The sequence below is a fragment of the Trichoplusia ni genome, chromosome 10 (genome assembly GCF_003590095.1).
Source record: "Trichoplusia ni isolate ovarian cell line Hi5 chromosome 10, tn1, whole genome shotgun sequence".
Lineage (NCBI taxonomy): Eukaryota > Metazoa > Arthropoda > Insecta > Lepidoptera > Noctuidae > Trichoplusia > Trichoplusia ni.
In genome coordinates, this window is record NC_039487.1 from 13,361,672 (window position 1) to 13,381,416 (window position 19,745).

The following is a 19,745-nucleotide window of genomic DNA, read 5'->3' on the forward strand; positions in this document are numbered from 1 at the left end:
CTTTATTATTTAATAAGCGAAATAATTGGAATATCTTCAAGAATAATTAAATGTACCCAAAAACAGAAAGAAATGCCCGCAATTATTGAAATTTTGACTCTCGGATAAAATTAAGGAAAAAGTTCTAGCACTAAAAGAAAAAAACTCAATACTTTCATTATTTATTGATACAAGAATACGCTTACAAAAATAAAACTTCAGTGTTAACTTTGGTAAATGCATTATGTAAATAAGGACTGTATGTCCAGCGGTTAGTAGGATGTCTTGCGTCGCACCCACTTCATTCTCGGGCCGCGTTGGGACATAATCTTGACTGACGCACTCGCTGCGACCTTCACTACGTCTTGAATCTAATTTAACAAATAAAATGTGTTCATGGTGTTTTAAATTAATAGAATAACACAAGCTTAAACTTCATAACACGTCACTAACTCGAGAGGAGGTCGTGGCTAGGTGATAACTACACAAGTTGATCGATCGCAGGTTAGGCTATGCTTGACACGGTCGGTCCGAAGATGGGAACAATTTTTGTTATAACGAGTTTCTCCGTGTTTTGTAGTTCGGGCTGTGATTCATACATCTTTGACAGTCGTTACGAGTAGTCAGAAGCTTGAAAGTCCGACAATCAGTCTAACCAAGGGTACCGTGTTGCCCAGGTGACTGGGTTGGAGGTTAGACATACCTACAGTCGCTCTTTGTTAAACACTGGTACCTAGCTGAATCCGGTTAGACTGGAAGCCGACCCCTTTTGTCGGCCTGATGTTGGAATTCAAACTGTAATCTAATACGAAACTGAGCCGGTCAAACAAACTATAAAATTGGATAGGTGGTAAAAATAAGTACCTACTGAGGATTTTCCATATGACTACAAGTAACGACTTTGCATAATGTATTAATACTGTGGACCCCAAAATTAAACGTGTCTTCCGAAGCACGGAGGAACTCGTCATAACATAGATGGGTCACCCATCCATATACCGACCGTATCAAATGTTCGATCAACTTGTTCAGTTGCAGTTTGCTCTGGATAAAACTTTACTTAAATAATACTTAATTACTTACACTCAACATTAAACTCTGAGCATTCCCTACAAGCATGTCCATCGCCTCCTTATCTTCCTGTGTCCCTGTGGATACATGAAATAATGATCAATTATTTCATTTAAGTTTAGGATATGGTTAAACTTATGATATGAACTAGGACAGTGTTTTACTAGAAATGAGATCTAAAATATAACATTAACATAATTATAAACTTACTTGAAATATTTAATTGACAGTGTTTTTCTTGTTCATATTTTTTATGGTCTTTAACATTTTTTTTCATTATATTAATTATATTTAATTAGTTTCGTTTTAGCTGACAAGACGTCAATGCATAGCGGAAAATGGACAGCCAGACTAACTTTTATATTATGAGATTAGGATTACATTTCCGAGTTAAAAAAAATGCGATTCGGGACTAAGATGTTTCGCGATCTTATCCTTGTGTCGCGATGATTTTACAAACATTCAAGTCACATGCACTGAAAAACCCACTCAAGTCTAGCACTCGTGAATCAAACAAGGACTTTCAATATAAGTGAGGTATAAAATATATCTAGTTACCATGTCTTCCGAGAGAGAACCCTTTGACGGTGGTCAACATCTTCAGTTGACCGCTGATGGTCGGGATCCGCTGACACGTTTGTAGCAAGTTCTAGAAAATTAAATATGAAAAAAATACAGGAGATTTATTTAGAAAATCTCATAATAATTATAATTTAGAAAATTTTCGCTGTTTTACTTTTGTTGTTTACGTTTTGGGTTTTATATTAATCTAAAGAAATTTCCTAAAATTCAGGGTAATAATAATACAATTTTTGTTAAAGCTTTGTTCAAGAAATACATTTTGATGTTACATTAATAATATATTTTTTAGGACATCTGGATAGTCACTTCAAGGATCGGACAGGGATTTTCCAACATACTGTATGTATTATCGCCACTGAACTGCACCTTAACGACTGGACCGATATGAATATATATTTTTGTTTTCATTCAAACCCCCCAACACATACACTCACTCACACACAAGCCTTCATTATATACTATCTCGTGTATAGTTACCGTCTTGATCCTGTGGTCGGTACACTCGTGCGCCAGTTTCTTGGCGAGGCGCGCCACCTCGTGCGACTCCTGCACGATGGACTTCGAGGTCGCCAGGACCTCGCGCTGCTTGTCTGTGGGGAGAGAGATGGTGAAAGTATAAAGATATTGTCTGATAGATCATGTGAACAGCTCTGAGTGAGTGCTTACTATCCTTATTCATTTTTCATCATTGGCCTAGCCTTTTCCCAACTATGTTGGGGTCGGCTACCAGTCTAACCGGTTTCAGCAAAGTACCAGTGTTTTAAAAGGAGCGACTGCCTATCTAACCTACTCAACCCAGTTACCTGGGCGACACGATACCCCTTGGTTAGACTGGTTGTCAGACTTTCAAGCTTCTGACTACCTGTAACGACTGTCAAAGATGTAAGAATAACAGCCGGGACCCACAATTTAACGTGCCTTCCGAAACACGGAGGAACTCTTTATGACAAAGATGGTCACCCATCTACGGACCAACAGCGTCAAGCATAGCTTAACCTGTCATCGTTTCACTTCTGCGGTTATAGCTTAGCCACAAGCTCCTGCTTACTATCCTTATTATTATATTATACCTTATTCCCCAGGATCATATCATCACCACGCGGTCACGTTAACTCACTACAGATTACAATATTTGGTATATTTCCTTCAGCGTGAATCGGTGGTGTCTTACAATATTTCAGACAGTACACTCAACCTTAATTACGTCACTTTTGTAACTTTGGGTGCCCGGCAAAAGCATGATATTTCGTAGACAAAAAGCAATCTCTATTTTATTTTGTAACATACGAAAGAGATTGTCAATCAGCTTCTTCATGTGCCACGCAAACTAATAGTCTTTTTTCTTTTTAAAACATATCCCGCGCACAGTAACAGTCGCAGTCAAATAAATATTATTCCTATGTGTGTGTTTGAGCCTTACCGTTGTTCATGTAGTTGGAGAGCTTGGCCATGAGCACGGCCATCCGCTTGGCGACGGCCACGATCTCGTTGTCACGTGACGACCAGTCGCGGATCGCCACGTGCAGGTTCAGAGCTTCGTTCTGTAATATATAGGTGACAAAAACATTATGAAACATCTTTTTATTATTTTAAAGTGATTTTTAGGTGTAATTTGCGTCACGAACTTACATAAATAGGTTGGTTTGGTTCCGGTTGCTGCTTGAAGATGGAGTCTCCACCAAGCAAGGATTCCACTTCATCAGTGGCTTGCAAGATCTGATGATAAAGATAGAAATAAGCAATTATAAATGTTTGTCATATTATGCAGCAATGTGTTATAAAGTTAAAATCGCCATAATCGTGTTGCCCAAGTAGCTGGGTTGAGAAGGTCAGATAGGCAGTCGCTTCTTGTAAAACACTGATACTTAATTGAATTCCGTTAGACTAGAAGTCGACCCCAACAAAGTTGAGAAAAAGGCTAGAATGATGATGACGAGGATTGACCATAATCATCACTCAAACAAAGCATTATATTTAAAAGTATTGGAGTAGAATTAATGTAATGATATAGTTTTTAGACAATATTTGAAAAGCTCATATACAGTGGCGTTCCAAGATTATATTTAGAACTCTCTTTGACCTTGGATAAAGCCACTATCGCTTGAGGATCCCTTGCACACAAATTGGTATCACTTCCTTCTGATTATGACGGAGAGCACCTTGTAGGTACCTTGGCAGTGGTATCCTTCCAGTCGGGCAGGCGGCTGGCGCGGGCGCCGGGCGCGGGCGCGGCCGCCTGCAGCTGCGCCTGCGCCGCCGCCAGCGAGCGCTGCAGCTCGGGGTCCGCGCGGGCCGACGGGGACGACAGGCCCACGTGGATCACGCGGTTTGCTAGTCTGGGTAGGGACAAGAAGTCACAGCTTAAGTCATGTTAGACGTAAAGAGAACAGGAACCACCAAATAAATATCGTAATTAAGACTTTTAAAATCCGGGATTTGGATGCCGAAATTGGAAGTTCAAAAAGCAGATGTACGCATATATGTTTGAGGCCAATAACAATAACTGGAAGACCAAAATATATAGTTTGATATCAATACAATACAAGATTTGTATAAAATTAGGTTTTCAGACAATGGATTTACGAATATTTGGTCTTCGAAAACACAGATTTGATTCTTTAAAATTCTGCTCCGACAAACAAAAATTAGATTAGTCTCTTAGTGGTCGTGTGCTTAATAGTGTTTAACAGGCATCTATACGTTAAAAACATACATCCCTACATTCAATAGAAAACTTGCAAGTTTTTTTTCAAGTTTAGACAGTGTGCGATTAGTCGTGACTTCGATCCCCGCGACTCCATACATGTGTGATCTACAAATGCTCTTCTTTATGGAGATGTTTCTTTGTTCGGAATCATAGCAGAGTGACTTACTTGGTGATGGCGGCAGACGTGTGCGCGCACTTCATGGGGTCGTTGTGGGTCTTGGACTCGTCGCGCATGCGCTGCATAGTTTCACCTGCACACGAGAATAATAATATTGCATTAAGCTTGATTGACATTTTAATATGATTTTATACTTTTTCGGGTTGAAAGTTACATTCAGAACTTGATCCAAGTAAGCTAAGTAGAAGTAACCTTATTCTGCCTGGGTAGAGTGAGAGGTCAACGCTGTTTCAAACTATATAAGAAGATACCTATCCTTAGATAGAGTAGACACGTGAAATTAATTATCTGCCACTACTGTTTTCGTTGAGTCGAATTCGTTTTATTTCTCGATCGACATTATTTAGTCCATAATTTTCAGCTTTCAGTATTTGAATTTAAACACCACAAAAAGAAAAATAATATCTAGTAATTAATTTACGTACCAGCAGTTTGTACGAAGTCCATGGGATCCACGGACTGATCGCACAGGTCTCGAATCTTGGACAACGACTCTGCATACTGAGCTAGTAGCTCCTGGTATTTCTCTATAGCCGCCTGAAAAACGAGACACTTAAATAAATGGCATTTGAACAGAATTGAAAAAATAGGTTTTGATTCTGGTAGTATCCTTCCAGTTCAATGCATGGATTTATATGCATGAGGTGCAGGTTCGATACGCAGGCAAAGTACCCGTGTGTTTTTTTTTCAAACTTATTTGTACTTTATTAGTAACTAGCTGTTGCCCGCGACTTCGTCCACGTGGTTAGAATTTTCCCCGATTTTACTACATTTTCCATTGTATCTTCGCTCCTATTAGTCGCAGCGTGATGTTATATAGCCTATAGCCTTCCGTGATAAATGGTCTATTCAACACAAAAAGAATTTTTCAAATCGAACCAGTAGTTCCTGAGATTAGCGCGTTCAAACAAACAAACAAACAAACTCTTCAGCTTTATATATTAGTATAGATAAGTATATTAGTATATAGATGCCAACGATATCTTCGCTACGTTTCATCGATTTTTAATTTCTCGCGCGGAGATTTTAATATTACGATAACTCATTACCTATTCACTTTTTTGGTGTAGTGTAAAAGGCAATTTTGTTCTATATTAGATGTATAATATATCTAACTTATTTATTTGGATAAGGATTAATACTGTATTGTTAAAAATAGGTTCGTAAATAACCCATAATTTTACTGTATTAAGAAAACACATAAAAATGGTTATTGAGGGTTATCCTTGGAAGATAGACATATACCACCGCGGACTTTTTTGTAGATTTATTAAAGAGGTACAAACCCGCCATACATAGTTTTGTTGTAACTCAAAAGGTTTTGGCAGCGTTCTCGAGGAAAGCTCTCGAATGGCTTAATTTTTTCCGATATGTTTAACTAATATCGTTGTAATATTGTCAGTTTACACAAAACCTAAACTTATTATACACTAAAACCTTCCTCAAGAATTGCTCTATCTATTGTTGAAAACCGCATCAAAATCCGTTGCGTAGTTTTAAAGATTTAAGCGTTCATAGCGACATACAACATGACACATGACAGAAAAAGCGACTTTGTTTTATACTATGTAGTGATTCTAAGACACTACTGAGAAGTGGTGGAAACCTGGATTGCAAATACTAGAATTTGAAATCACCAACCCGCAGTGAGCTAGCGTGGTGATAAAAGCTCAACCCTTCCCTATATGGAAAGAGGCATTTGCCTAACAGTAGGACGTACATATTGTTTATTTTTATAAGGTTTAAATTTAGGTTTAAAACTCTTTTCTAATACAATAGTATCTTTTTCTAACAATTGCACTTACCTTATCGTCTGGTGCGGCCACTCTCTGCTGCGCAGCTTTTACTAACATCGGAGCCAGCAACTCAGCCTTAGATAGGAAAAGCAATATTTTAATATTGTGAACTCAAAACACAAATAAGTAGGTATAAAGCCGTCGTGTTCAAGGGTGGACAACAAGGGACAATCGACTTCCAAAAAGAAAAAAAGGACTTCAATTCGTCTGTACTTTTTTAAGTTTGTTACCACATCACTTCGGATTAGATTGATGCTTCTTTTTAGAACACATCAAACTTATAACACAGCTTTTTTGTGTCGGCGTTTACAAAGACAGATGCAATAATATCGACAGTTGTACCTGTTGGCTGCACTGTGTGATCCCGCGGCCTCTCTCGTCCGTGTCTGCGATGAGGCGCGCAGTCTTCGTGACGCGCCCGAGCTGCGCCAGGAGCTCAGCTATCTTCTTCTCAAGAATGAACTTGCGTTTCGTTTCGTCTGATGGTAGGAAAACATTGGATCAACATGTTGTTATTTTGTGACTATTGATTGATGTAACTAAAGTGACAATATACGAGTGGGACCCTTATAATATATATCTTTTCGCATGGGTCATCAAGAGCTTTTCGACTTCAAAGTAGTGTGAATACAGAAACTACGACTGCAATAAGTAGTCGTAGTTTGCAGTCGTTAGAACTGCACGGTTTGGAATTGAACTAACTGCAATAGGACTACTAGACATTTAGGTGGCAAGCCCGCCAAACATCTTTTATCACCCATAATTGCAATTCCTGTAAACCAGGATCAACAATGTACATGTGTTTTTGTTTGTACATGTGTAATACAAATTTGTAATTTAAGCTCCGACCGCAATACCATTTTTTTGTTCCCCGATGGAAATGCCGAAGGACTTCCCTCGTCTTAGGGAAGGCAAAAAAACTTCGACAATGGCGGTCTAAACACTTTTCTTACACTTGGAAATCTCCATGCAGTTTCTTAGGAAAGGCGGAGAGTTATGCCTCTAACTTAAAAAAGAAGACTCTTACTTAAAATCGGTTTAAAACTACTGGAGAGCTTCAACCTTTCCTAGCACCTGCGACCACGGAAACGCGATCGCAGGCAGGTCTATACTCCCAGACCCCCGTGTACCCACCAGGCTCGTGTTCAGCCAGCAGGTGCAGGTCCTGCAGCGGCGCCTCCGCCTCCATGAAGTCCTCGACGACGCGCGTCACCACGCCGCGCTCGATAGCCTTCTTTACGTCGCGGATTCGCTCCAGCAGGACACTGGTTATGAAGAGATACAACATATAACATTTTACAGGGTAATTTTTCAAAGATCACCCATGTCATTGTTTTTTCAGTCAATTCTGAATTGATTATAAAAAAAAACTAAGATGTAATTAAAACATTCGGCTGGTCTTTGCGTCTTTTTCACAGTAGTTTTCAGTTTAGCCAGAGTAGCGCAGAAAATGCGGGAGCGATCCCCTGTGTCTCTGGCTCATGCAGTTGAAGAGACCCGGGGTGTTTTTAGGCGCCAAAATTCTGATATGTACCCACGTCGTGTCTGCGGCGTAGGTTTAAGTTGATGGCGTATTACCCCGGAAAAAAGGTTTTTATTTCCTGTCTATATTTGTACATGTTGGCTGTTGCCCGCGGGCCCGTCCGCTACAAATGTAAAATGATTTCTCGGGAACATAAAATCGCAATATAGACTGTTCCCTAACCTGTACTGCTCATGGTCGTACTTCTTGCAGCACTCGGTCAGCAGCTGTTCCGTTTCCATCACCATATGCTTCATGTCATCCTTGTCAGCGCCTTTCAGGTCTTCAGATACCTTAAGATCGAGAAACGTAGTATTAACTATACGTAATAGTGATTGGGGAAAATATGTCAGTAGAATAATTTAAATAATATAAATAGAGGTTTTACTACGCCTTAAAGTGTGTTGTGAAAGCGCGACAACGATGTCGAGCGGCATCGGTGTCTTCCACATCCACTAATAAGTTAATATTACTTTAAGACTAAGAAGTATTAATCTTTATTTTATTATTCACCTTATTAGCAACCTCTATAAGGTTCCGTACAGCTTGTTGTCCGTTCGTCTTGACCTCAGCTTTGGTTATTGGTTTCGACAGCCACCTGGACGCTGTCTCGAATCTGAATTTCAAATATAAATGAAATTTTTGGTCAAATATCTCCACTCAGAACCCTCGAAACGGGTTGGAAACACTAGTTTAATACGGAAAACAAAACATAAAACAAAATGTTAGTAGTGTACAAGCCCCCCCCCCCCCTCTATACTAAAAGAGAAAGACAACACTTACTGTTTTTGCACGTAACTCTTCTTTTCCTCCTGGAACAATTAGCAAAATAAAAATTAAAACATTACTTAACTTAGTGTCTATAAATAAGAAACAAAAATGTAAGCGTATTTAAACATAATACATAATTATCTTACCTCTGGTTCTTCAGTCGCTTGCAAAAGTTTAGCTTGCTGACCGACAGTCCTGTAACACATTTTATAAGTTAAAACGTATCAACACATAATATATAAAACAGAAATAATGAATAATCAATAGAGTACTAACTAATTTTTTTCTAAGAACTTAAGTTTACTCTTTAATCTCTGATTTCATTTACAAATATTATTCTTTATACAAAACTTTTACCAAGTTTCCTAATTGTTTATGTGTATATGTTTATTTCACTAAATAAGCCTAACTGTATTTTTTTTTATTTATAAACAACTCCCGCAGAAAGGAGTTTAATCCTTGAGTCGCGGTGGGTTTCACAAACATTCAAGTCACATGCACAAAGACACCCAGACTCAGAACAAGCATTCGTAGATCACACAAATGCTTGTCCTACGCGGGAATCAAATCCTACGATATGACGCGCTCAGAGGTTTTGGCGTGGTGACCTCAACCACTCGGCTATCCGTGCAGTCAATAGCTTGTTAATTAAAGAATTAACAATTTAATTGTTTACTAACTTGACAATCTTGAGCAATACATCGTAGGACTCCAACACATCCCTTCTCTTGTTGAACACCACCCATTTCATGACCTCGGGCTGTTCTGATGTCTTCACCTCCTTGATCAGATCCTCCGTGTTTTTCAACAGCTCACTGGGATAAAATTAAGATTTCATTAAGATACCCAACGGGTATATTCAATATCATGAGGTACGTCACGATTAGACCCGTGTTGGGTTAGGAAAAAGTATTATACTATGTTTATATCAAGTGCTAGCTATTGGTCGCGCCTTCGCCAATCTGGATGTCGTTTATAGCCAAAAAAAACAGTAACCTCGTGTTAAACAGTCGGATAAAATGTATGAATATGTATTAATCTAATGAATCAGCTACCTCCATGCTAATTTTATCGAAATCAATTGTGCCGTTTTCGTGTAAGAGGTAACCAACATAAACACACATAACAGGGATGATGACTGGGTATAAAAAGTAAAAAATCTAATTAGTCCCTCAGTTAGATAATTGAAACGTATTTTTATCTTTTTCAGACAAAACTAAAATCTACAAAGATTAAGTACTTTAAAGTTTAGGAGAAGAGGCTTGTGACGTAGCGATATGGTAAAATTTATACTCAATCGTGACGTCACGCGTAAGTTTCATTCACTGTAATTTGGTCAATTTATGTTTGTGGGACAAAAAATACGTGTCCATCATTATACAATAAACTACAAGACGGTCACTGGAAAAATAATGTTATATTGTATTGCGGGAACGTCTGGACAACAGTACCAACTTGAATAGTCTAGTACAAACCAAGATTAACCATAAAAGTATCTCATAAGTACTTACAGCGAGCTCTTCGTGACCTCCTGGCAGTGCTCATGAGTGTCTGGCTTCAGCTCGGCCGCGATGGGGACCAGGTCAGGATGTTCCAGCAGATGCCCAGCGCTGGAGATGTCGTCCAACAGGCTCATTATGAGAGACATCTTCACGTCCTGCACAGGGTAGTTGGAAGATGATGTTACGAAATAGCTGGGGTGAGGGTTATCAAATTTAATGTATAACGTGATTGAACACACCGCGGTAATTTTAAGATACCCTATAAGCGACTTACCTAAAAAAAGCTAGTCAATCCTTAAAATAAAACGGGTTACAAAGACAAAAATAACATCAACAAATCGGCATTTATAAGGGAGGACAAAATATCTTTTCGAAACTTACTAAATTAACTGACTTAATTTTTCTTGGATTAAGCGGAAGAAAGGGTTAGATTTAATTTTAATTAATGAATCAATTCAATTTTTATTTTCAGGCAACATGGCCCATAAAAAAGCCCTGAATGTTAAACAAACCTTTGGTTTATCCTGCTTGGCGATATTATAGTAAGCTTTGGCGGAGAACTGCACATCCTCCGCGCTCTTCTTCAGCATGAGCTTGAGGTCTGCAGACCTGGTCAGCTCATGCGCGCTCTCTAGGTTGGACAGGAGCTCCTCCACTTGACCTTCTAGAGTCTTCTGTTCTTCATAGATCTAAAGATTGCATCCAGATGATCATAAATTATGCAGTAAAATGTGGGATGTGACGTGACACGTAATTTAAGTTCAAATTACATTTACAATATAACAGTTTATATTAAGAAACGGGACAAGTAGTTTGTAGACGAGACGTGACGTAACACATAAGAAAGATTCGTCATTGAAAATGAGCTCAAAAAAAAAAAAAATTGCGATACTTAATAGGCGAACGGAGTCTTCAAATGCAATGCAAATAGCATCCATAATTGTAAAGAACTAGTTGTTGCCAGCGGCTCCACCCGCAAAAAATTGAAAAGTATCCCATAGGAATATTAAATTGGGAAAAAACTATCCTGTTTTAATCTAGGTATTATCAGTGTATATCAAGTATCGTGCATATCCGTCCAGTAGCTTTTGCGTGAAACGGTAACAAATATGCAACTTTCTCGCTTTTCATTTTGGTAGGATAATACATAAACTAAAGGAGTTCAATGCCCAGCTGTGGGATACACAAAGCTGATAATATTGATGATGATAAGGCTTTGATAATTACCAGCTCCTCGTTATTAGCGATGATGATGGACACACACGAGTCTTGTGCGGCCTGCACGGACTTGGACAGCTTCGGAACATCTACGATGCCTTGCTTTCCAATCGATGCGTCCTTTTCTGATACTGATACCTGTGGAAATGAATATAATATTACCACCAACGGCGTTCCCTGACTTTCTTAAGAATCCATAAAGCTGCTTTTCCAGGATTAAACCAATTTACCAAGACATTCAAACCCTTACATTAATTTAACTTTCAGAGCTCTAACTATACTGGATAAATCACCAAATACAACCAATTTATCAAGACATTAAAGCTCATGTTTGTTCTTAATGTTGAGAGACCTTTTAACACTGGTCGGTACTCACCAGGTAAGCAGCGTGTGCCGCGCAGTCTGTGCTGTTGTTAACAGCTGAGCCCACGTAATGCATGCTCTTCAGGAATTCCTCGCGAGACATGGCTTGATCGCTGTTCATTTTTACTATAAGAGAATATGGGAGATATAGTGTTTAGGACCATAAATAATGAAGGAAAAAAAAACCTTTGGATTTAAAATTTAATTAACCATGTTTGATATGATTTCTACTATTTTTAGTCTTCTTCTTTTCTATGGTAGACCTAACTTATTTTTTTTTTTTTGGATACATTATGACATGTATCGTCTAGAGACGAAATAACGTGACACGACTGGAAGTTATTTATTCATTGGGTGAAGTTTCTAGGTCGTCACTTTATAAGATCACGCGGACAGATGCACAGAGACTAAGTAACTAGGACATTTTCAAACCTTGCTTGGTTATAGTCAAACTTTGATGCTACACGAGACTTTATCAAAAGGAAACTATACATAAAACTCGACCGCATGCTTCGAGCAACGATTGATCCAATATCTGAGCCAAAATTTGTAACCAATGTTGGTGTACACTTACGTAGCACCTCCCTCTGCGACTGCAGAGTATCGAGGCAGTGGTCGTAGGGCAACGCGCCACAGGGCTGCGGCGTAGCCTGTAGCATGCTACGCTGTAGCTGCAGGCTACGGTGTAGCTCGCTGCATTCCTGGGATACTCTGTTGGTTGGGTTCACACTGCGTACCTAAGGAGCATGAAATATTATGATAAGATTACTGCAAAACAAAGGGAATTACGTGATTATAATATTTGGACACTGAAATGTCTGTGTGTGTCTGTGAATTATTGTAAAAAAAAAAAACAAGGTGGCGCCGCAAGGAACATACTTGAATCACCATTAAGGTAATTTTCAGCAACATTCTTATATTTAGGTAAAGCAAACCATAATGCTTTGCCTAAATATAAGAACTGGTATAAACGAGACCAGCTCTATCAATTTTGCGAAGTCTCTTGAATCCTGTGGAAAAGATGACGCGTCCTTGCGTACACAAGATCGTGGCACATTTAAATATATTTCGAAAATATGAACTCAAATCAAAAAACAAAAGTATAAGCTTACCAATTGATTGATGGTATCGTTGAGATGATGGCAAGCATCTAACAGTCTCCTGCGAGCGTTGTGGTGGTTCGGATTCTATAAGATAATTGAAACATAAAAACCAACAATATAGAATAACAATTGTTCTTATTTTAAATATTCATGGCAAAAGTAAAACTGAACAAATTAATCAATCACAGGTTAATCTACACTTGAATCGGTCGGTCTGTGGATTGGTGACCGTCTACGACATAACGTATTAATCCGTGTTTCGGAAGTTAAATTGTGGGTCCCAGCTGTTATTTACATTCTTTGACAGTCGTTACGGGTAGTCAGAAGCTAGAAAGTGAAAACCCAGTTGACTGAGTTGTAAAACACAGGTACCTAGCCAGTAGGGTCGGCTTCCAGTCTAACCATCCGGTTAGACTGGAAGCCGACCCCAACATAGTTGGGAAAAGGCTAGGATGACGATGATGAACAAATTTAAGTCATCTTCTAGAGCAAAGTTATGTAACGTTATTTAGGATTATGATCCACAAATCGTTGTTGAATACAACTTACCTGACAAATGACTTCCGCAGTCTTCATCAGGGTGTAGGTCGCGAGGCACATCTCATGCGCAGCATCCTCGATCTTCGTGCATTGCGCTGGTTTCTGGAGAATGGAGATAAAATACTATAGGCTCGCGTGATCTGAGTGTCATGGATAGAAAGGAATGAAATGTTTTGAATATGTTAAGCGGGATAAGTTCATTGGATTTGCCTAAAACTATTTCTAGCCAAGTGACATTTTTACAATCTGCTCAAATACATGAACACGACATTTCCTTTGATAAGTCACGTGACTTCGTTCACCATACATTCGAGCAGTTTCTATGGAAGTTAACGAACGTTGAAGAAATGTCATAATTGGGTAAAGGGTTGCATTTGTTGATTACCAATTTTCAAAAATGACGGTTTTTAGACAAAATTTTGACCCTTTTTTTCACTTTCGGGGATGAATTTCCAAATATTCTTTCTTAACTCTCTTACAGTAGAAAAGGGACCTGCAAGCCAGTTTTCACAGTCCCAGCCCCAATAGTTTGGGCTCCCATTGTCAGTCAGTCAATCACCTTTCATCAGTCAGTTATCCTACTACTATTATACAGGCGAAAGTTTGTAAGTATGGATGTATGGATGTTTGTTACTCTTTCACGTAAAAACTACTGAATGGATTTGAATGAAACTTTACCACAATATAGCTTATACATCAGAATAACACATAGGCTACAATATTTGAGGTTTCTAATGGGAGGTCGTAAAAAAACACATTTTTTGCGCTTACATTGCAAACGCTGACTGAATCCTACAAGATAGATAGAAGGCAGGTATAAATTATAACTTATATCTTCTAACCACGCGGACGAAGTCGCGGGCAGCAGCTAGTCTTTTTATATATCAGATCATTAATTTTATTCCTATATCCTCACAGCCTGATCCTTCAGCCCGCGAGCGGTGTCAGCTAGCTGCGCGGCGACCTCAGCGGCGGCGTGCAGGCTGCGGCCGAGCGAGTCCGGCGTCCTCACGCTCAGCAGCACGCCGCCGCTCAGCGAGCCCAGCTGCGTCGACAGCTGCTGGAGCTTGGCCTGCAGCTGGCTGTCGTGACGTATTGGAGGTAAGGTTTTGGTGGAATATAATGTTTGGTAGACTATCAAGTATATTTGTGACATTAGTGATAGTCTTTTTGTAAGTCAAAACTATTTAGAATATTGAATACTTTGTCACCAATTAATATAAATTGAAGTAGAAAATGATGAGCAGCATATATGTGATAAAATAAGACAGTGTTATTTAAAAACTATAAGGTTTAATAAGTAAATATAAACATCTCAATCATTAGAATTAAACCAACTTTATAAGGTAACTAAATAAAAACTATTCAAACCAAGTACACAGCCGGGTGAGGACCCAGGCTGCTATGAATACTCAAACCTTCTACACAGGAAATAGAGTTATGCCTAGCAGTGAGCCACTTTTAAGTTGGAATTACTAAAAAAAATATTTATCGGTGAAAATTCGACTTGCCCAAAAATGTCTCTAAGTTCCATTACAAAGTCAGCTCATAGTATTAAGTACTTCAGTACTTACCTCTGCGTTCCCTGCACCTTGTGCCTCTGACACAGTAACAACTTGTCAATATCCTCGTCATTCAACACTGGAGTCTTCAACTTCTTGCTACTGAACTTGTAATCCAGGTCGTTCAGGTTCTGCGAATAAATAGGGTTTTGAAGACATTGAAACAACAAAGGAACAATGTGTAAGTCGATTTGAAGGTGTCGCGGTTTTGTTATATTCCACAACTTTCACATAACGCCATCTAGTCTCAAACTAAGTAAAGCTTGTATTACGAGTAGACAATTGAAAAACATACATCATATAGATAACAATATCCACTGCCGCAGGAAAAACACTAACATTTGTCCTGGTTGAAAATCGAACCTACGATGGCGTAGCAGTCAGGGCCACAGGCCAGACCAACGGGCCAATTAAGTTTTGTCCTTTTGCCCAGCTATGGGCCATTACCTTGAGTATCGAATGCGAGGTGAACTCGCTGGAGTAGCGCGGGTCCCAGTTGGCGAGCCGCAGGCAGGACGCGCTCGTCACGTCGTGCACCTGAGTTAGGACCTGGTTCATGTGGGTCTCCAGGGTACTCCAGCTGCAGGGACATGGACCATACAAGGTGATATGAGATACATTGACATTCTACATGTTAAACTCCATAAGTGGCTCTCGGTTACATTTTAATGGTCGATTCTGTGCATGAAATGGAAGAACTGTATTTAAAAATCAATACTCAAAATAAGTTTTGGTTATAGAATTTGTTACGTGATTAAAAAATGTGAGGGTGGATCTAATTTTTTGTTGTATATTACCAGATTTTGAAGAAGCACGTTATATTAAGTGGAATACGTGTGAAATTTAAACTAAAAAAAAAACAGTATTTGCTTAAGAATGCATTTCCTTAGTATGTTAAGATTTCATTTTATTGATCATATCTACTTTCACATAGATGGACAATATATAGACTGGTATGGTTGCTCAGGTGTTTTGCCAATGGCTTAACGACTACTCAACCAGGGTAGAAGATGATTGCTTCAGATGTTTTTAATTGGGTGTGTACTGTGTGTATGAGGCTACCCACGTGTCCCGCTGCGCGGCCTCCCTGGCGGTCTCGGCGGCGTAGTGCGTGAGCGCGCGACACAGGTCGTGCGGGCGGCCCGCCGCCGCCGCGCGCGCCGCCAGCACCAGCCCCGCACTGCCGCGCCGCGCCCGCGCGCTCCAGGCGGGGGGGGAGCCGCTCTGGGGAGGGTGAACTGCTGTTAGACTCGACATAGAGGACTAGATAGACACGAGCAATTGACTCGACTGCAAACAAAACTTGCAATCTGATTGCATTTCAATTTCCGTCGGTATACAATCGGAATGCAATTTGCAGTTGGATTGTAGTTGGTCTGTCTGTCTAGAGCCTTAGACAGGACAATATCAAGAAAAATATATGATATATGACGGCAGACGGATTAACTTGTCGAAACACCTTAGTCTAGTTAAAAGATTAAAAAGTGAAAGTTAAGGTTATAGATTGTGGATGTATATTACCAGATTTTTTACTTGCTCAATATTTTCTAAATAAACTTAATAAGCATGACTTTCCACTTCACTCACTAAAGAATTTTAAATTTCAATCTCAAAACACTAATTTCCGTACCTTTTTCTCCTTCTTCATCATGACATCCTTGATGATGGGCTGAATGACGGCCTCCTCGAAGTTGTCTAGCTCCCGAAGCACCTCGTCGAAGGCGGCTGTCTTCGTCGCCGATATGTGGCAGTTGGTGGCGAAACTGAGATACGATGGTTTTAAGTTCAAACTGAGAACCTCTTTTTTTTAAGTCGCTTAAAAATGAAGGCTTTTACACCTTAATAAAAACGGTTCAGTGCCAATCAGACTCTCGTACTTCCGTAAAAATAAAGGCAAAAAGTACAAATTTGAAAACAAAAATTGAAGATTTTTGTAGTAATTATCGTGAGACTGATTCATTATTATGAGTTTTGGGTCCGAAACTAATCGGGCACTCCAGTAGTAAAACGATGCATTCTTTAAAAATAGTACACCTAATAATATGACTGTTGACCTTCTTTCTTTTTTGTTTGTTATGATATCTGCAATACAGTCTACAATGTACAGTACAGTATAACTCACCGCAACAGGTGGCAGCTCTCAGTGAGCGGCAGAGCCTTCGCCCGGAGGACCTCCCTCGTCTTCTGATCCTGGATGCCCTGGATGGCTGAGTTGATCTCCTTCACCAGGACATCGCACTCCTGGGAAAAGGCAAATCTTTAAATGACTTTTGGTGCTGATAAAGTTTAAGACACAATATTTTTGTTTTAGTAAATATTTTAAAAGATGGCTGGTTCAGGTGAAATGCTAAAGACGGTGCACAAGATGTCGTAGCGTAGCTTGGGTTAGATCTATGTCCAGCAGTGTGCTTCGATAGGCTGAAGTGAAACATTTTGATAATTTCCAATACGCAAAGAAAGTAATGAGTCACGCAGGAATATGGTATCTAAGCTATAACAGCATTCGTTAAACACTTGTATTGTGTATTAGCGCAGTAGTTTGATATCCTAATTTAGAAATTGTTTTGAATTCAGCATGCTGTATAGTGGAGTTTGTTGCGCCGGGCGATAAGGAAAGCTATCTCTACCTATATTTTGCGACATTCAAAAAGTCCTATATTGGAAAAATATCTTGATGTTGAACGCAATTTCTGGAAATACAACGTAGTGACCAGTCGTTATATTTTTAAGTACATATACAACAATTTACTAGATATTAAAGCACACCTGTCCGAAATGGTCGATGTCCGCTACATCGTCGACGCTGGTGAGTACAGTGACTTCGCCGCTGGCCTGCTCGGGGAACATCAGCTTGTTCGCGTCCTCACTGATCTTGCTGCACAGGAGATTAATGTCCTGGGGAAGGAATAAATGAACTATTCACTGTTTTCCTGGTAGTTTAATTACAATGGAGTCGAATGGTATGTGATAAAGGAAATAAACGAAAATAATTTAGATATCAATGACCTTTCTCTTGTAATTTGGGAAAAAGGAAATCAATGTTTTTTTAAACTTTGAAATTCGCTCATTAAAAAAGGTGTTAAAATTTTGAGTAATACAACTTTACCTATATTTAAAACAAATACCGGTATTTCTTTTTTAAAGCTGCTGCAAACATATTACAAATCATTTTACTGTACTTTTTAAATAATTTCCAAATGTCAAATTGTTTTTGTTTACCTCAGCAGTTCTCTTGCCAGCCAAACCTTCATGTTGTTTGACTGATTCCTGAAGATCATCGGATTCCTTCACCAGATCTTGGAGGAAGTCCTGTGAAAGTAAAAAAAAACACTATACAAGTCAAGTACCAAATCTGATACAGTCTCTGTCATTCAAATAACTCACGTATAAAGTTTTGACACTGACTTGAAGTCAGATAGCTTTTTGTCAGTAAAAGAATATTTGTTATAAGGGCATTTTTATAACTGTTGTCATTGGAATATGAACCATATACTCAAAGCATAAGCTTTACTTTTGTTTAACAAATTTTAGTATAACCCATTAAGTGTTACCAACATACCCTAAAGTCCACGATATTGTTCCTCTCCTGTCCCACCCGGGACGGCCTGGTCTGCAGCAGCGTCATCTGCAGGTCCTGGACTGCTATTTCCATCTGCTCCCTCTTTTCTTTGTCCTGGGAGAAAATCGTGTATTAAAATCTGCTGTAATTGTGTCGTGTTCCCAAAATAAAATCTGTTAAATAATTTATGATTTTATTATTCTACTAGCGTTGGACCGCGTGTCCACCCGCGTGGGTTATCGCTGTAAAGCATAATCCTGTTTTTTAAGTCGAGTATAACAAAGCTATGTTACTTCTAATCTTTCAAAGAACATGCGTACAAAAGTTTCAAGTATTTTTCTCGAGAAAGCGTAACAAACTTACATTCACATTTATAATATTAGTAAGTACATACTGGTTTCTAAAGCACTTGCTCAACACGTAACATGATTTTAACAGTTACATTAAAATTTAGTTAGAAGTCACAATCATTTAAAGACGCTGATGGATCGAAACCAAGTCGGGAATACCCGAAAAATACGTTCGAGTAAACAGTTATAAAATAATTCATTATTAAATGATGTAACGGTTTACTCACGCGTATTTATCGGGGTAGCCCGACTAGTTTCGGACCCAACTGGAGTCCTTAATCGAGTTCGACTCGCGATCCCGCCGCGTCTGCTCATGATTAAGGACTCCGGTTGGGTCCGAAACTAGTCGGGCTACCCCGATAAATACGCGTGAGTAAACCGTTACACCATTTAATAAAGTTATAAAATAAGTAGCTATGATTACGGTTTAGGAAAGTTTTTTTTAGAAAACGACTCCCGCGTTATTGATTTTAATCCTTTTGTCGCGGTGGGTTTCACAAACATTCAATTCACATACACTAAGATACCATGCGTTCATGGATCACACAAATGCTTGCCCTACGCGGGGATCGAACCCACGAAAAGACGCGCGCAGAGGTTTTGGCGTGGTTTATATATACTCACATGAGCAGCTCTCTGGTACCTGGCGTTAGCCAAGTCTAGTGCATGCAGAGCCTCCGCCAGGCGGCTGCTGTACGCGGCGTACTGCTGCTTGAGATCCGGGGATATGTCGCCGTACTCCGACATGTTCTATATATTACGAAGTATATAAGTATTTAGGAGATATAACGAGGAATGTAGAGGTAACCGAGAAAAGGGTTCATAGTCGGAGAGTCACTGAAAGATGAAGTATAGTGCTAAAGAGATATATTTTTTTAAGTGATTTAGTTAAAGTTGATTAGGATAAAGTTGTTGTTTTCTTGTTGTTCTCTTCAAAATATT

The 19,745-nt window shown here is 39.2% G+C and overlaps 1 protein-coding gene across 1 annotated transcript in view; it reads right to left on the minus strand.

Moving 5' to 3' along the window:
* Positions 1-149: 149 nt before the first annotated feature.
* Positions 150-19,745, minus strand: part of LOC113498231 (talin-1-like) — a 69,004-nt gene continuing 49,408 nt past the window's right edge. The window contains exons 64-97 of the mRNA XM_026878169.1: positions 19,428-19,553; positions 18,454-18,567; positions 18,114-18,203; positions 17,661-17,789; positions 17,017-17,135; positions 16,525-16,657; positions 15,961-16,118; positions 15,342-15,474; positions 14,907-15,025; positions 14,249-14,414; positions 13,342-13,434; positions 12,802-12,876; positions 12,264-12,426; positions 11,703-11,815; positions 11,336-11,464; positions 10,621-10,797; positions 10,118-10,263; positions 9,287-9,421; positions 8,753-8,801; positions 8,619-8,647; positions 8,349-8,451; positions 8,019-8,128; positions 7,448-7,578; positions 6,656-6,792; positions 6,323-6,388; positions 4,943-5,054; positions 4,506-4,590; positions 3,803-3,968; positions 3,262-3,348; positions 3,053-3,173; positions 2,110-2,222; positions 1,609-1,699; positions 1,063-1,127; positions 150-350 (exon numbers count right to left, since the gene is read on the minus strand). Of these exons, the coding sequence (XP_026733970.1) occupies positions 252-350; positions 1,063-1,127; positions 1,609-1,699; positions 2,110-2,222; positions 3,053-3,173; positions 3,262-3,348; positions 3,803-3,968; positions 4,506-4,590; positions 4,943-5,054; positions 6,323-6,388; positions 6,656-6,792; positions 7,448-7,578; positions 8,019-8,128; positions 8,349-8,451; positions 8,619-8,647; positions 8,753-8,801; positions 9,287-9,421; positions 10,118-10,263; positions 10,621-10,797; positions 11,336-11,464; positions 11,703-11,815; positions 12,264-12,426; positions 12,802-12,876; positions 13,342-13,434; positions 14,249-14,414; positions 14,907-15,025; positions 15,342-15,474; positions 15,961-16,118; positions 16,525-16,657; positions 17,017-17,135; positions 17,661-17,789; positions 18,114-18,203; positions 18,454-18,567; positions 19,428-19,553 (3,882 nt within the window). The 3' untranslated portion in view covers positions 150-251. The remainder of the gene's footprint in view (positions 351-1,062; positions 1,128-1,608; positions 1,700-2,109; positions 2,223-3,052; positions 3,174-3,261; positions 3,349-3,802; positions 3,969-4,505; positions 4,591-4,942; positions 5,055-6,322; positions 6,389-6,655; positions 6,793-7,447; positions 7,579-8,018; positions 8,129-8,348; positions 8,452-8,618; positions 8,648-8,752; positions 8,802-9,286; positions 9,422-10,117; positions 10,264-10,620; positions 10,798-11,335; positions 11,465-11,702; positions 11,816-12,263; positions 12,427-12,801; positions 12,877-13,341; positions 13,435-14,248; positions 14,415-14,906; positions 15,026-15,341; positions 15,475-15,960; positions 16,119-16,524; positions 16,658-17,016; positions 17,136-17,660; positions 17,790-18,113; positions 18,204-18,453; positions 18,568-19,427; positions 19,554-19,745) is intronic.